At 44.9% G+C, this 17,740-nt stretch overlaps 1 protein-coding gene across 1 annotated transcript; it reads left to right on the forward strand.

The window, feature by feature from the left end:
* Positions 1 to 227: 227 nt before the first annotated feature.
* LOC136290080 (ankyrin repeat domain-containing protein 26-like) lies at positions 228 to 14,371 on the forward strand. The gene is made up of 12 exons (XM_066184522.1): positions 228 to 253; positions 1,162 to 1,252; positions 2,191 to 2,366; positions 2,551 to 2,644; positions 3,775 to 3,849; positions 5,013 to 5,147; positions 5,800 to 5,912; positions 6,334 to 6,475; positions 7,662 to 7,943; positions 8,656 to 8,891; positions 9,629 to 9,875; positions 14,245 to 14,371. Exons 1-11 carry the CDS (start codon positions 228 to 230, stop codon positions 9,822 to 9,824), a joined length of 1,566 nt encoding a protein of 521 aa, XP_066040619.1. The 3' UTR covers positions 9,825 to 9,875; positions 14,245 to 14,371.
* Positions 14,372 to 17,740: the final 3,369 nt, after the last annotated feature.

Genomic DNA, 17,740 nt, shown 5'->3' on the forward strand with positions numbered 1-17,740 from the left:
TCAGGAGATGAGCAAGTTGTGACAAGAGTGAGAGAAAAATGTTGAAAGTCTTCCCCCTTTCCTTCTACGTTGTCCCTAGGCAGTTCAGCACCAGCAAGAAGAACGTGTGGCTGTTCTGCTCGAACGTGGTGCCCACCCAAATCTGGCAGATGCTAACAGCAACGCTGCCCTTCACCTGGCTGTCCTGTCTGGCAATACTCATGTAGCAGGGCTGTTACTTGAGCGCGATGCCAGTAGTGATGCTCAGAACAAGGTAATCTTGGTGTATGGGTAAAGCTGCTCTTTCGAATAGCTGCCAAACTTGTCTCTGTTTTTCTAATGGAGATTCTCTCTCCTTTCAGGGGAGACATAACCCCCTAAATCTTGCAGTCTCCAAACAGCATGAAGGGATGCTGGAGTGTCTTCCAAAAAAAGCAGCTGGCAGGCATACTGCAAGGCAATGTGAAAGGTGAGGGGTTTGTCTATAAACAGCACACAGGCCTCCTCAGTTATCAGCAAGTGTGACTGAGGAGAGGCATGGGAATGAGCTCAGAAAAAGAAGGAAGAGCCACATGGAAGGAGATCCCCATGTGACTGGTAAATGTAGGTCTGCTCTTGGATGCTCTCAGACCTTCGGTACTGTTGTACCACTGAGGACTGCCACAGAGTGTTGGCTGTGGTGTGCTCTCCCCACACAGACCTAGACTCACTGGGAAACTTGCTGTTAGCTCAGCAGCAAGGTTGCTCTGCAGGAGAGCACAGGGGTTTTAAGCAAAGGAACATTAGGTGGTATGAACGGGAGCATTGGGAGAAAGAGAAGCAGCTTATCTAAGGGGACATGATGGGTTCCAACCACAAAGAAAGAAAAAACGTCTTGATGCGTCAGGCAATTGAACAGCTTGCCCTGGGAGTTTGTGCAGCTAGATCCAGGGGGATTTTAAAGAGTAGTAGAAGGAGCCCTAAACAGCATGGCTTTACCTTGTAGTCAAGGCTGCACTGGGGAGGCGGTGAGACTGGAGACATCCTGAGGTCACTTCTAAGCTGAATTCTCCCAGCTTTCATGTACTTGGCTTTCCTTTCACTGTGCTTGTAGGAAAGGGGGAAAGAGTTGATTTGGGAGCAAGCAGGGGAAAAAAATATGCCAAATTGGACATGTTTCTTATCAAATTTCGGATGTTTTAGGATTGCTCAGGCGTTTACCGCAAGCCACGAGGCTGATGTGGAGGAAGACAATCTGCACTTGCGGGAAGAGTTGGAGAAGCTTGAAGTGGAGGTATGGAAAGCCTGTCCCTACAGGAATAAATCATGGGGTGCTTGATGCTTTCTTGTCTGTCATGAAAAATGACAGAAGAGTGTCCTGGGAGCCAGAAGGAGAGAGATCTAAGGAAGTGGTGGTTACATTGGGCTTTGATCTTCCTCAGTCTCTCCTGCCTTCGTGCCCCACCATGCTAAAGTAGAGCTGCCTCTCTTCAGGGTTTCCCCACTCGTCAGTCAGGGGCGTGGGATTCCCTCTCTCTATGCTACATTCGAGGTCTTCCTGGTTCAAGAACGCTCCCCAGGCACCCTGGAGCAATTCCCAACTCCAGAGCAGGTCTGATGGCACAGATCACCTGGGAGCCTTTTCTGAAACGGTGCTCGCCAGGATACAGCCGCTGTCATCCCTCCTGGCCCCACCACGCTGAGGCAGAGCTGCCTCTCCTCAGGGATCCACTGCTTCCCGCTCACTGGGAGCCGGGCACCTCTCTCGGTGCTGCATTTGAGGTCTCTCTGTGTCACTTCGGAAAACTCCCTCTGGCACCACGCTGTGCTCCAGAACAAGTCTGCCACAGCGGTTTTGCTCTGACATTTCCGAGACTCCTTCCTTCTTTAGGAATAAAAGCATTGCAGTTCATGCTTTCCTGCAGTAGCAAATAAAGTGAATACAAAGAGCATCATCACAGGTCCCCAAAAGGGTTGGAGCAGCATTGTCAGTGCTTGCAACTGTGCCCTAGGAAATCTGTGGAGGGGTAGGAGAGGCCGCCGTAGATGATTTGGAATAACACAGCTTGTGTTCATTTGCTAGTAGAAGCTTTGAAGGTATTTGAGATGGTTACAGTTCTTTGGGCAGAGGGTGTGGGCAGGTATCTGCAGCACGTGAATCCTTGGGCAGCAGCTGACCGCCCTGTATAAAAGCTCACCTGACCACTGCGGATTCTTTCTGTGACTTTACAGTTGCGGCAGATGGAAGAAAAATATCTCAATTCTGAGCGTTGTGTTCGTGACTTGAAGACTGCCATGGATGAGAGGGAAAGGGAAGAGCTAGCTGCTGCCCAGGAACTGCAGGACCAGCTGGGAGCATATTTTGAGAACCAGACTGCTGTGAAACAACTGCAAGAACACGTGCAACGGTAAGGGAACAACGCAGTGGGATGAGGTGTCTGTTGCTTGCAGGAATTGGGAGGAAAGCACAGGACACGTATTCTAATTTTGAAGGACGCCCTTGCTTTTGATTCTGTTATTTCACACTGTTCATCTGGAACTGGTCCTCTCCTTGGAGAATTTTCTTCAATAAGACCTCTATTTCTCTTTAAGCCTTGAAATTAAAGCCATCAGTTTGGAAGCCACTGTCCAGCAACAAAGCAACCGGATTGAAATCCTGCAGAGAGACTTGCCAGCCTGTGCCTCAGTAAGCTGCTCATGAATTGACCCTTTAGTGACTCGTGAGCCTAGTTACCTATTTCTGTTGGGGAAATTTTATGGTGAGGTTTTCCCGGAGAGCCAAGGGGAGGTCCGTTCTTGCATTCTGCTGAATAGAGGCTGCTCTACTTCCTAGCCATCCGGTTTTGAAAATTTTCCCATGCTATAGCAAGTCAAACATAACACTCTAAAAGGTCAGGATTTGATAGCAGTACACTGATGTAGCTATTTTCTGCTTTAGACCCTTCATAATATCAGATGCTGCTTTGGGGTCTCTGATGTGTTTCATTTAAGGTATTCAGCAAGTTAACTGGTGGAAATTCCACAGGGTATATTGATGCCAAGCCCTTTATGCTAGAGACCTGGCTGACATCATCAGACAGGAACAAAAATTACACGTCCCAGAGATTTTGCAGTGCAGAATTGCTTTGCCTTTGGCTACTTGCTGTTCTCATGAAACAGTGAAGAGGACGGCTTGTAGTATCTGCAGAACTCGGTGTGAGCCTTGGAATGTGCCACTGCTTCTACACGGTGGTTAATTTTGGCTGAGACAAGATGTGACCTGAATTAAGAGAGATTTTTTGTTGTTGTTTTTTGTATTGTAGCCAGTGAACTAGGGTTCTTGTTACAACTGTAGTTGTCAATTATAGCTGAAGGTATTTTGAAAAACACTACAAGTACTAGTTGAATTTTGTGATGTACTGATACTATCAAGAGAAGTGGGAAGGCAGTCACAAATCTTTCCACTTTGATTAATAGGGCATGATTTTCAGGTGTACTGGGGATGAGAAAAGCTACTTCTGCCTGTTTTCACTGAGCATTCTTTACATCCCACGTGGTCTTTTCTCTCTCTCTCTCTCTCCCTCTCTCTCCCTCTCTCCCTCTCTCCCTCTCTCTCTCTCTCTCTCTCTCTCCGCACCAAATGGCAGAGGTGATGATTGCTAACAATTTTACAGTGGCATCAAACTTAGGGCCATTTTGATCATTGTTGCTGGGTGTAAATAGTGTACAAATAAAGGGGTGAAGAGGTTTTGTGCAATACTTACTTTTGTCAGTGAGGTGTAACTTCAATCTAGAAAGTCATAATATGCCTTCTTGCTTCCTGTAATGCTTGTATAGGTTCATAACCGCCTGGAAGACATGATAATGAGCTTACAGACAGCACAGGCAGCTGCAGAGGACCACCACAAGCAGGTACAGACAGGCTTCTGTTGATGACTGTTTTAGTCCTTGAATTTTTTGTGTATAGGTAATTGATGAAAAGATCATGTGGGCTGTGTAAGCACACAGCTGTTAAATACCCATCTGGTTTTAGGGCAAGGCACCCTCAAGGGAAAAGGCAGTAAATTTCCTAATTTTCCTACTTCTGTGTTTTGTATGTGTTGTGGTGTGCAAGATAATTGTATTCATCAGTGTGATTTATCTGATGAATTGTATTCCCCATCCCACCTGCAGGGAGTGAGCAAGTGGCTGTGTAATGCTTAGCTGCCTGCCAGGGTTAAGCCACAGCAGATGACTGAGAGAGTGGATGCTGTGGATAGCATGGAGATCAGTGGTTGAAAGCTGAGAGAGGAGACTGGACTTGACAGATCCATATTATCTTTGGATTTTTGTCAGAGCTTGCCTTGAGGCCATGTCAGGTTTTTTTGTGAGACCAAGTGTTTTACCTCCTCTGTGAGGACTTGAGAAAGTCATACACCCTAAAAACTTTTTTTTTTTTAATCTGAGACTCTGTGCTAGGTGTTTTGTCACTTTTTGTAAAAAGCCAGTAAACATCTCTTGATTTTTCCTTTTTTTGATTTTGCAATTTTTTTTTTCCTTAAAAAATGGCACTAAAAGTATCTAGTCAACTTCCAGTCTTTATACTTGAACTGAATCTGCAAGTTCTGTTCAACTCAAATGCATCTGTTAGGCAAATCTTTGTCTCTTTAGATAGAACCATAAAAACCATAGTCAATTTCAAAACATTTTCTTGCTCTCAAGAGATGTACAGCTGTTACAGAAGCCATGAGGGTAGGGTATATTCTGTGGTGGGCACTAGAAATGCATACATTAGAAAGTATGTCATGAACTCTGGAGACCCTTTGGAAGAAAGCTACGGGGTGATTTTGTGTGTGTGTTTGTTATTCCCCAAAGTTCAACCTCATCTCACCACCCTTAGTGCATTCAGTCTTTTTACCATCTTCAATTTTTCTTCTTGGTTATGTTTCCCAGGCTGTGTTTTACATTCCACATTAACATTAACCATAGACATTGGATGGGGAGAGGAGAGGGTTTGCATTTAAGTTACAGCTTTCTGTTGTAGTGTTTTCTTTACAGTCACCTTAGTTGCTTTTCTGCCACTGTTGCTTTTACAGGTGCAAAAGCAGAATGTGCTGGCTCTGACGTCAAAGGAATTGCAGAGCATGTGGGAAGAGCAGTTTAGGTCAAGATCCAACCTCGAAGAACGTGTTGCTCAACTTGACAGGGAAAAGGCAGACCTCTTTGAACAGGTAAATCCAGAAAATTCTCCAGGGACCTAAGCCAGTACCCGAAAGAACCACATTAACTTTTTGGTCAAGTTCTTACATAAAGAGCATTTTTTTATTACCCCTGCCATTCAGGCTCCGGATATGTTGTGATCTGGATGATCCAGGAAGCAAATGAAAGCTATCTGGATATCTTGTGTATGTTCTGGAGTGACTCTCTTTGAAAGAGTTCCTAGTATTGTTTGCATCAGTTGAGCACATCAAGCACTGTAGTTCCCCACTTCTTTCTTAGATTCCTTGTTTTCTGGGTAGGGTTGAAGTACTGAAGGGAATAGTATATTGAAAAAATTCCCAAAGATCAAATTCCTCTGCCTGCTGATGAATAGTAAAAGCTTGAGACTGATTGGTATTCTCCCATAATAAGCATACATACATAATCCTTGCTATGAGTTGAGAACTCTTGAAAGTAGTCCAGTGTCTTTTCCACCTGTTTCAGTGGAAGCATCTATTTTTGTTCTTCAGTATTGACCAGTTTTCTGTGAAACCTAATGTGAAACTTGGCTAACAGATGGAGATGGACTGCCGCTTCTCTTGTGGAGAATGCTGAAGACACATATTGCACGTAGCTGTTGTTCTTACTCTCTGTGTGTGTCATGGGTCTTTTCTGTTTTGAAAGTGTGAGAGTGAAAGAAAGAAAGTGAAGCAACTGATGGAGTTAAAACGCCCAGTTGAACTCCGTCTGGACCAAGAAATGAGAAGAAACTTAGAACTGCAGAAAAACTTAAAGAGGTATGGCTTTTTGATATGGTGGAGAGATATCCCTGAATAGGAGTCCAGTTTTACTGAACTGTAATGTAAGAATAGGTATACATACTCCCCGAGCAAACTGAAGTCTCATGTTAGCTCCTGCAGGGTATGTCTCTGCGTGAGCCTATACTTACTTATAGCTGCAAGAGGAATTGCCAATCCAGGTTGCTCTGCAGTTCTCCAGGGGTGGGGAAAGGAGTCTTCAATTCATCTTTTCAGCTGAAATTTGGATGTGCCCGATGATTTGTGGCACAGGAAGAGCAGGCTTTTTCTCAGCAATTCCTGGTACTGTTAAGTATGTTAAAGATGAAGAAAGCTATGTCTGCACTCCTTACTTGAGAAAATATGGAAAAGGTTGCTTATTCCTGTGTTTCATTGTTTTCTGAACTGATTTGCTGCTTAGGTTGAAGAGACTTCTCAGTAGAGCTACAAAGAAAATACAAGCGTATGAGGAGAGAGAAATGGAGTCACAGCTTAATTTGAAGGGAGAAATGAAGAACAGATATTCTGAAATGGTCAGTGAAGTTGAGAGATTAAGAACAAAGGTGAGCTCTGCTTAATTTGGGGTTTGTTTGGTTGTGGCGTTACTTCTCTTCAAACCTGTGTGAAGCTTTCCCTGTATTTCTTGTCACGTTGATGATTTTCTTTCCTTAGCTGTATTTTAGATTTGATTGATCTCTCTTAATGCTTTTTCTACAGTTAGAGAAGCAGGTGACTATGACTGATACTGATGTAGTTGTCATTCTGGGCAAATATGCAATCCCTAAGTACAAAGCAGAATCTGCAATGGCACAGGAAGGGCGGACTGTCATGCCGAGGGAGGGCAAGCCAAGAGTGGCAGCAAGGCTGGCAGGGTCTATAACCTCATGAGCCTGGGGCCCATCCCCCAGGCACTAATCAAGAAGAACAGAACAGGTCTGGTGAGAGCAGGCAGGGTCAGCCAAGAGTGCAGATCCTCAGGCCAGGCCTTAGGGATGGGCAGTTCTCTGTCCATACCAGGACGTCATGTCTGTGGGTAAGGATCAGGGCTGACAGCAGCAGGCCTCAGCTCAGGCCTGGCCACAATGTGAGGCTATGGCAGCATCACCCTGGTCTGACAGACGGGTTCCTCCTCTGGAAGAGAGGGGAGAGGTACCGCTGTTGCTCACACAGCAAGAACAAGCCTTGAGCCCTGTCCCTGCTGGGACTTTCCTTTTCTGAAAAGTGTTGTTGCTGAGCAAGGAACAATGAGGAGAGGTGACACAGGAAAAGTGCTGTAACTCATTGCTCACTGTTAGCTGTTTCGGCCCATCTTGGCGTGGGGACCCAGAGGTATTGTTGCCAGAGATGTTTTTGAGGTTGCTCTGGCTGTCCAGTAGTAGCGTGTAAACTTTATGTACTTCTCTGCTCATTACTCAGATTCGTTGCTAGAGAAGCCACATTTCACAGTTATGCTCAGCTTTAAAAGGCATCATTGTAGAATCAGTTACTCCTTTGCAGTGGCCCATTTTTAGTCCAGAAGCTAATAGCATTTTTTGCATGAAGAACTGCACAAGGAATCCTCAGGTTCCCATCCTATCACAAATGATGTGAAGGCTGATCTTGTTGGAAAAGAAGAGCCCAGTTACGTTAAGTTTCTTATACTGAGTATGCAGATGATAAATACAGTCTCCATGGACAACCCCTTTAGTGATTTTAACCGAATTCACTGCCTTTAGATGCCTCTCAGTTGTTTGTATTTCCCGTGTACAGGTTGCTGAACTTTCCCAGCAGCTGGACATGGAGTCTAAAAAAAGCATGCAGCTAGAAGTAGAAAACCGGGATTTGCGAGAAGAACTATCTACCCTGCATGGGAACTGTGAAAAACTGGAGAAGAGCAAATGCCAGCTGAAAGAAGAGGTGGCAAAACTCCAGCATCGCTTGGAGACTAACATGGTGGATCACAGCCAAATAGAACAGTATAAAAGAGAGGTTGATGAAAGAGCAGACCAAGAAATAAGACAAAAACTACATGAAGTCAATCTGTTTTTGCAAGTGAGTAACTTCTTGGCGTGTGTGTGTGTAGGCACTCTGTAAACTTTGGTTGTGGCCACCATTTCTTAGTGTTTTGCTTTAGGTGCCCGATTCTGTGTGTCAGCACTTTACTTGTGTCTTTGCCGAAGGGCAGTGGGTGAATGGCATATGGTTGGGCAGGAGTGCCCTTATGGTGTGTCGCATGCTGGCAGGTCCCTGAATCAAAAGGTTGCCCAAGGCAGGTTTCCATTTTGCAGTGCTTGGGGCTCTCTCTGTCCTCTGGTCTGCTTCTCACTGTTTGTGCTTGAAAAGGTTTTGCCCCTTCTAGCTGTCACAGCCAGACCTACAGGTCTGGTTTTCTCCTTGTACAGGGGAGAGTGTCAGAAAAGAAGTGACTGAAGTTGCAGGTGGGGAGATCAGGAGGAGGTGAGGCATCCTGCTAAGGTCTTGGAGGAATCCTGTTCTCCATGCCCTGACCTACCGAGACAATGCCCTTCCATTAGTCGCTTTGAATAGTAGTACTGCTTTGGGCTTCATCCTGAGTGAAAAGAATCATTTACCCTGGTGGTAGCTCCAGGGTTCTGCCTTGGTTGCTGATGGCAGTGAGGAGGCACAGCCACCTCTCTGAGCCATGCTGGACCCAGGACGTTGGGTACATGCAGTTGACAGGTCGGGAGAGTTCTCATTTTTCTTTGTGGTTTTGTGGTGGTTGAAGGTGCACTGTCTCCTTCAGGCACAGGCAGCCTCCCAGGACAGACTAGAACACATCAGAGCAAGTCATCATGCTTCCCTGAGAAACCAGCTAAAAGACAGAATTCGAGATCTTGAATGTGAATTGGACAAGATAAAAAATACTCAACAAGAGAGTACTTTTCCAAAAGAATGTGCACAGGCAGAAGTGGAAAAGTACAAGGACCTGTATCAGGAGGAAGTGAAAACGAGACGATGCCTAGCAAAGAAACTGGAAAGGTAAGTCTGTGCTTCTTTTGGACTGGTAGTAAGAGAATCCTTTCTCCTGATGCATATTTCTTGTTAATTCCTCTTTTGCACCTGGCCAGCACTGAAAGCTTATGATGACATGTTTGTGGGGAAAGTACCTTAAGACCGTAACCGTTCAGCAGGCCTTCATTTCTCTTTAATGTTTCAGCAGGAACACAACTGATCATGGCATTAACAGGATACTTTTCAACTTGATGTTGTTTTAACTGGCAGCTTTTTTTGCCAGTCTCTCTAATCTAATCCTCTGTACAAAAGAAAACATTAATTTCATGTCCTTCATTGTTTGAATAAGGGTAGGCCTCTCAGAGAACAGCTTTCTGTTCTGTGAAGAAAAAATAGAAGTGGTCTTTTTTGGCTTCTGTTTAAGCAGTGGCTCTGAGCTTTGAGCTTTCCTTGGGAAGGGGGGCCAGCCCACACTTGTTACAGAGGTGACATACCCTCCAGAAGAAGCTATGTAAACACATGGCTTTCACAGGCGGCTTTCAACTCTCCTGATGACCTGTCCTAAGGGTTGGTGGCACCTGCTGCTTCTTGCACCTTGTGTGACATCTTAGAAACAGGCCCTCCAAGCAAGCTCAGGTCAAATGATGTACTATTTTTGGAGGCTCTTCATCTCAGAAGTCAAATAATAGTCAAGGACCTGGAGAGTAACTTTGGGAAAGTGTTACTGCCAAAGGTAACTGGGCGTGTGTTTCTGAACGTTTCAGAGCTAAAGAGAGACTTGAAGAAGCCAATGCCAAGCTCCTCTGGGAGCGCCATAAAAATGAATCCTTCATTACAAGCAGCATTGTCAGCGGAGGTCTGGCTGCAGCTCCAGTTCTCTATTCAACTGGAGTGGGACATTTCGGCAACAATTTGAGACTGGACAGAGCTCTCAATCTAGGAGGAAGCTCCCTAAGCTGATACGAGCCTATTTTCTTATCAAGAAGGAGGTTTGCAAGCGCTGTGGCCAAGGTAAGCATTTTGAAATATCATTCTCGACTGCTGAAGAGTAGCCATATGCAAGGTTCTCCCTTTTTAGCCTGAAGTTAAAATCCACTTATTGTTCCGTGCCATACTGTCCAAGAGGCCAAAGCAACTGCTACTCCTCAGAACAGTGCACAGCCGTATGTTGTAAGGCTGAAGAGTTCTGGTCATCCACGTTGTAAGACCTTTCAAGTCTTAAAACCTGGTCTTCCCTCTCAGAGTCATAAATAGCAAGTACTGTTACTGGTCCGTGCACCGGAATTTGGAAGATGGGGCCTTAGCGCATAGCCAAAGGCAGGGCATGTCTGTCTGCTGCAAGTGTTGCAAAAAGATTTTGGGACTCAAGGCCGCTTGTTATATTTACAAACTGTCAACCTTTCATCCTGACAGCGGTGCCAAAGGCTGCTGCAAATGAATGTGGGTGTCTTGATGTGGAAAAGAATAGTGAACTCTGCTAGCTGCAGTCAGTGTAAATTGATGGATTTATGAATCCAGTTTCCCTACATAGTGTGAGAAAGGGAATGTTGGTTCCCTCTGCTCTCTCTCAACTTCTGTTCCTTTTCTGGTTCCATTTTCCAACTGCCCTCTCGTATCTTAGTGGTCTTTCTTTTGTGAGCTTTTCTCCTTGCCTCCTGTACGTGTCGGCCATGTTCTTGGTCTCACTGAACACCTTTGAACTTAAAGCTCTTCTTCTTTCTTCTTCAGCTCCTAAATCAAAAATCTTCTTTCTCTTCTCTGCAGCCAGATACGTGAGAAGGTTTGTAGCCTGTACTGTTTGACCTTGCGTGCTGCTGGAAGTGTTTTGTCTATTTGTGCTGCTGGGTGTTGATTCAAACCTACCGATGCATTCGCATTGGCCTAAAGCTGGAAATGCTTTGGAGTTGCTGGTTCCTCTGAGGGAAAGAGTAACTGCTGCCGAGTACTTCCGTGCTTTATGTCATTGTGAAGTGACGGCTTCTGTGAAAGTTCAGCTTCTGTAAGATGGCACCATATGTATGGATTTAATCTCTTCCGATGGAACTTGGTTAAACTAGAGGAGAAGGCTCTTTGCCCCCTTTGCCTGTTCTGACAGTGAAAAAGTTCTGGGTAGCAACAGTGGTTGGTTGTGTGTGCAGTAGCAGTAGTGCTCTGAAGTTGAGTTCCTAAACCCTGGGTATCATCTCACAGAGTCTTAGAGGATCCAACTTACTCTGTGCTCAAGAAGCTCTGTGGGTAAGTAGTAAGTCAACATCACTTCTTGAAACTGAGAATTACTGAGATGGTGACTGCAGCAAGTCACCCAGTATGTTACTGCCTGAAGAGCTAAGCAGTGAAAGAGGCGTGCTCAGGACACAGACAGCAACTTGAGGAATACTGGAATTTACTATAATGGTGAATTGCAGAGAAATGTGGAAAGATATGCTAAGCTAAGCAAAGCATATAATCATTGGCAAAGAATTATAAAGGACAAGCTAAGCAATTCACCTGATGCTTGCTATGAAGGAATGCCTATAGTGATAAAGAAAGATACATCCGCAGTTACTCCAATACTTTCCCATCATCCAAGTCTGAGACACCTCAGCTGTGAGAGGAAGGTGTCACAGTGAAGGACTGGAGAACCAAGGTAATTGAGAGCTCCTGTGATGCATCCACCTTGCAGGCCATCAGGCTCCCCCAACTTTGCTTGGACAGTAGCCCAACTTTTATACTGTTAAACAAACAAGCTGATGTAATATGTAATTTCATTCTCCTGTTGGCTTTCTCCCAAAGCCTGGCCAGGGCTCAAGGAGGAACCAAGGGAGTTGTCTTTGAACCTATAACCTCCTGGTTGGGCCAGATGTGGCCTCATGCAGTTTCTAGATGCAGAAAGGTAATTACATATTTTGCCAATAAATGCAACCATATAACAATCCTCCATTAATGAACAAATATATATAGATAACATTTAATTGGAAAGTTCATCTGTAAGTCAACTTTGGGTCTGGGTCTGCTGTTCAGGCCTTGGTACTTCATGCCTTCTCCAGAGGGGGCAGGAGGACACTGGAGACATTGTCAAAGTCCTCAAAGGTGTATTTTTGTTCAAAAGCCTTTTCATTCCATTTCAGAGAAATGCATGTGTTGGCCTTATTTCCACCTATTTCTCTTTCCTCGGGCGGGGGTGAGAATCACAAAAAGGTTACTGGAATAAATAAGAGGCAAACAAGACCTTTTTCTTCTCTTCATTCAGCCACACATGTTGCAGAGGGCCCTGTGGATCTTCTGGTCGTTGTGCAGGCTTCATAAACCGGGAAAGTGCTTTCTTCCACCAGCTCAACTACTACGCTTTGCTTAAGATTAGTCCTGCTTTAGGTCATCTTTTGGTCTAGGCCTTAGATTTCCTGCTTCCTTCCACTACCCACATCTCATTTCATGTTCTGGAGGGGTCTCTTTTCCCCAGGATTTTACTCTCCACACTTGAAAAAACACTTGAGGCTTGGGGGGAGTTTTTCTTTTGGCACCGCTGTAAGAGTTTGGCTCCATTTCTGTTACTCCACCCCCCGGTAGTTACGACTCCAGGAAGGAAACAGTCACAGGTCTCTCAGCCTTTCCATGCAGCTCATACGGCCCAAGGCCTTTGGCATCCTCTTGGCCACCACAGGCCATCATCTCCAACTGGTATGATATTTTTAGGTTTTACCACGTTGTCCATGTGGTGTAAGAGTGTTTTAGGAGTTCTTAACAGTTATATTTGGGTCATATTATGTCTTAACTGTCTATCCGGTGTATCATTCTAGGTACAGCAGAAACTGGTTGAAAAAATCACTATGGAGTTGACAGAAGGTAATGTGTCATTGCATTAGGAGTGGTAAGATAAAAGGTGACCCTTTCTATGTCTCAACAGCTTTCAAGCCCTTGTTTTCAACTTCCTCTGCTAAGCACAGAGATTTTTTTCTGCTAGCTCTCTAGTTCAGGCTTGAATGTGAAAAATTCCTGCTTCCCAAAATATTGCATAGAATGTTATGCGCTTGCCTAGAAAAAAAACAAGCAAAAAGAAAACAGACACACTCGGTTTAAGATGAAGTTGCCCTTCACTAGAATTAATCTCCAGCAAAAAGATCAAAGAAGCCCCCAGATTTTTATTGATCTTTATAGACTTCAGCCATCCCTTCCTTCCCTGCACGTGGATTGCGTTCAGTACTAAGCCATACCGTACACGTTCTCTGCTGTTAGGTCTTGATTTTTCTTGCTGTGATTCATGGCTTGTCTTTGTAGCCTAGGTGTTGCAGTCTTGTATTGAATAAGTAAGGAGAACACGACCAGGAATTGTGGTGGTGTTAAAGGTTTTCTAATAAGTTCGATGTATTACAGTTGTTTTATGTACCTTGATTTTCTGTACCTTGGTTCACTGTACGCCAGTTCAGTGCTGTTCCTATTTTTAGACTCCCTCATGTTGTAGCCTCCCCCTCTGCCTCCCTCTGCCTCTTCCTGTCTCCCCAGTTACAGTCCTTGATTGGTTAATTCTTCCCGCCTTTGCTGACTGTCTGTCATCCCATGGGGAGATCCTCCCTCCCTGCCAGTCACTCAGGGCCTGTCCCCCAGGTCTGGAAGCTTCGAAGGGACTGGCTGGTTGAAGGGCTCTCCCCTCCCTCCCTTCAGTTATGGGTTAGTGTTACTGTCTATGATGTTAATGAATCCCCTCCTCTCTTACCCCATTGGATGTATGAGTAGCCACCCCGAGTCTCCGCCTTCTGTATAAAACCCCCTGCCTCCTAAGGCTCAGGGTCTCTCCGAGGCTCTGGTCTTAGGACGAGGGTCCCCTCCCTCCAATAAAGCCTAAGCTTCAGTTTGCCTCCGAGAGTCCCGCCTTTCATTCCTCCACCACGGCAAAGCGGCAGGGCGAGTCGGCTGCAAAGATCCCACCAAGATCCTGTGGGGGCGTGTCGGGGCTGGCCAGGCGTAAGAAGACACGCACCGCCACAAGGAATAAAAGACAACATTTCTTTAGGAAGAGATCGTTCAGTGGTGTTTAGGCAAACATGAGTTCAATGCTTGCAACATGGAGCATAAAACACGCTCTGCAATTTGAGGCCAGGTGTCCAAAGAGGAAATCCACCTGCCCTCTTAAGGGCCACTGGAGTCATAGGTAGCCTCCAGAATGTCTGTCACCAGCTTTAGAAATGCTGTTGTATTGTTCTATGTGTATGCACATAAGCAAATGTGCACAAAATGTTCTTCCTTTGTGCCCAGCTCTTCCCACGTTAAGTGTCCTTGGAAAATTTAAAGTCTCGCTCAGGATTGCAGACTGTTGTGTCACGTAAAATGTTATTTCAGTGCATTCATTAACTCTCCCTGTCTGCTTTAAAAGTAACATAAGGAATCTTGTGTCCTTTTCCCGCAGCCACTGCTGAACTTGAAACTGGATGTGCTGGATTTTCAAAAAAGTTTCATTTGGACCAGGATCCTCTTTGAAGAATAAGAGAGGAGTACCGGGATGTTTTAACTAAAAATTATATCATTAAATTAATTTCTGTGGAAAGACTCTGGACATTTTTTCTTTTTATAGAGCATCTGTGGGTTCCCTTCTCCCCGCCTCAGATCTGAAAACTTTTTCATTGCGGTCTGAATATAAACTCTCATTCTATTAAATGGATGTCAAGCACAGTGCACTCATCGGTTGGGGTTTTTCTGCCCAGCTGGCTTCTTTTGCACTCACAGTATGAACCACATCCGTTTTTTCTGACCAGCAGATTGACTGATCTGGAATCTTGAGCTTGACAAAACTGTCAGACGTGTTTCGTATGACAGTAGCTTCATTATGTTGTGTCACTCATGTTCTGTGTTTCAACAAAAGTGCTCCCTTTGTTCTTTCGCATCCTTTCACTTAACGTGTTTGGAATGTTCCCAGTATTACTTTTGTGCTTAGAGACATGTTCCAGACCTGGGAATCGAGAAGAAACACCATTCCTAGGTCTTGCTGGGAAGTAGACATCTATGGAAGTCCACCTAACCAGTCCTCATCTCCTCAAATGCTTGAAGGCAGGCATTAGAACTTTGACACCTCACTCTCCACACATACACCAAAGTACACTTGGCCAAAAGTGCATTAAACAATGTTCCACCTTCTCGCCAGGTGATCCTCTTCCAAGTTACATAGATGAGCAGATGCATGGATTGTAAATCCCAAATGCCCTTTGGAAGCCAACAAATTTAATTAAACAGTACGTTGCACAAGTTCTTCACATAACTGAGAACGAGAGCTCCGCTAAGGAGCAACAGTACTGTAAACTCTAAATAAATGTAAATGAAGTGAGAAGTGCCAGTAAACTCTGTGATGCCGTGTAAGCCAATGAAATCTGGCTGCTCAGCAGTTTGATCAAAGACTGTGCAAGCTAAGCAAATCATTTGCATTTGTGTTTTGATTTAGCACCGATTTCTTTTGTCTGATGCCGGTTTGATTTTAAACATCGGCTAAGCATAATTATTTCAGAAAGTCTCAGTTGTGGGTTTCACCCACACTCCTGAGGGCCCAGCCTGGCAGAAACGTGGCTATATTAACCAGCGAGAGGCTGATCGTGGGTGCTTGAAAAATGGAGTTCCTGGAGTTCCTTTGTTCTCTCTCTTTAATACCTAATAGCTTAGGTGGGCTTTTGGCCCTTGGCCCAGTGAGAAAAACAACAGTCTTTGAGTAACATTTCCAGGGCCCAATCTACACTTCTGGGCTGGCTCCGAGCCAATTGCAAAGAGAAATCCACAGAACTTTCCAGCTAACTTCTTTACATGTCAAAAGGTAAAATGAAACTCTTTCTCTATTTGGAAACACCTGCTAGAGGTGTAGGGATTGCATGACTACACTCAGCCTTTCAAGAGATTCAAACTAGCTTGAACTTGAAAAAAAGCTAATAATCAGTATGTGAGGGTCACACAAAAACTGTTTACCAACTGAAGCTTTCAGGGGACTTCTCCGGGAATTATCACGGTTCTTTCCGTCACTGTCTGTTGAAAACCATGTCTAAGCCTATTCCAGACTCAGATTTATCTACATCTGAAACACAGCCGGCACAAAGTGTAAACACAACAAAACTTTTCATCAGACACCAAAGTGAATAATGTCATCATTAACCTCCTGCCTTCTCCCTCATTTGTATAGTTGTTTGCTGCTGAAAGGATGAAGGCTCCCATACCTGTCCAGAAGGTTTCTCACACATTCTCTGTACTCAAGCACACCTCTGGGCAGGGCTGATATGGGTGCTGTAGAGTCAGGATGTTAAGCTCACTGCATGGATGCACCAACCCCCACCATAGGTCTAACCCTACAAAGCATTTTAGATCCAATTATTTCACTACCACTACTGGAATCACTGATAGACTCTCCATTGAAGAAGAAGAATGTACAGCCTTAACGCACTTGGATTCTGAACATTCAGCACTTTTCAGAATGAGTAAGATTAGAAAGAAAGAAACTGCCATCATTGCTGCCATAAATAAAACTTCTACTTGATTGTTTGGCATTGTTGTGCCTAATTTAGAGCAGAGGTATCCCAAATATAGCCTACCTGAGTAGGCAGTCCAAGACCATGCTCTCAGGACCTGACATTTTGTGGCTATCCCAGAGCAGGTGGCCCAGGACTACACCCTTGGAACCCAACGGTGCGGTGGTGCGTGTCTTCTTACGCCAGGCTAGCCCCTGACACGCCCCCACAGGATCTTGGTGGGATCTTTTTGGCCAGCCTCGTCCTGCCGCTTCGCTACGGTGCAGGGAATGAGAGACGGGACTCTCGGAGGTTTAACTGGGAGTCAAGCTTTTTTCAGGGGGATCCTCGCCTTTAGCCTCAGACGACAGGGGGTTTTAACCAAGGGGAGGGCTCTTGGGGTGGGTACACACACATCCAATGGGAAAAGAGAGGAGGGGATTCATTAACATAACAGACAATGACAATGACCAGTAACAAAAGAGAGGAGAGGAAGGGGAGAACCCTCCAACCAGTCAGCCACTAGGAAGCTCCCTTGGAAGCTTCCAGACCTGGGGGACAGGCCCTGAGAGACTGGCAGGAAGGGGGGATCCCCCTGAGGAATGACACAGACAAGTAAGGCGGGAAAGGGTTGCCAATCAGGGGCTGTAACTGGGGAAAACAGGGAGAGGCAGAGGGGGAGGCTGTAACATGAGGGAGTCTAAAAATAGAAACTGCATTTAACTGGGATGCAGTGAACTGAAGCATAGATACACCAAAGTACTTAAAACAACTGTAATACATTGAACGTGTAACACAAAATCTCTTGCACCGCTGCACAACAGCACTGCTCAACAACAGCAAAAACACTTTGCAACACCTTGCAAAACACAATGACTCAAGAAAGAGTAAACTGAAGCCTCCCAGAAAGCAAGTGCAGAACCTCTGGGCCTTCACTTTCTGTTGTTATTGGGACTGAATTATTAAAATAATATGAATATCGCCCTAATGCCAATATCCAACTCTGACGGACAAAAGACTCTCTAACAGTTTAAAGTTAGAAAGTGTATGTTTAATTACGACGCCGGGCAGCGTGCGGGATAGCTCCCAAACACACGCGCACCTACAGAAGATCACAGGGCCTTTTTATGTACAGAAGTATTGAATACCCAAAACACAAATGTATATTCATGACTTTAGTACATCCCATTCCCCGCTTCGTATGGTCATTAGCCAAAAGCTATTAAGCATGCGTGGTTTGTTCTTTGCAATGGGTCGGTGGTCTTTTTTATGGGGCGGGGTCTCAAAATGATGAAGTAAGTGAGTCTTCTTCGCTTTGACTTTTTAACCTTTTAGTGTTGGGTGACAACTGAATCCTGTTTTCCTGGGAGTATTTGATTTATGAATTCATTGTCCTTCTTGAAGCCTATTGATTTGTCAGAATAC

The sequence above is a fragment of the Chamaea fasciata genome, unplaced genomic scaffold (genome assembly GCF_029207755.1).
Source record: "Chamaea fasciata isolate MVZ Bird 193981 ecotype frontalis unplaced genomic scaffold, bChaFas1.0.hap1 SCAF_5, whole genome shotgun sequence".
Taxonomy (NCBI): Eukaryota; Metazoa; Chordata; class Aves; order Passeriformes; family Sylviidae; genus Chamaea; species Chamaea fasciata.

Excerpts from the sequence above, each read along its gene's own strand:
- LOC136290080 (XM_066184522.1), top strand. The coding sequence starts at position 228 with ATGCCAGTAGTGATGCTCAGAACAAG. Across the intron at positions 5,148-5,799 it reads AGGCAGACCTCTTTGAACAG|TGTGAGAGTGAAAGAAAGAA; the intron begins GTAAATCCAGAA and ends CTGTTTTGAAAG. Across the intron at positions 6,476-7,661 it reads TTGAGAGATTAAGAACAAAG|GTTGCTGAACTTTCCCAGCA; the intron begins GTGAGCTCTGCT and ends TCCCGTGTACAG.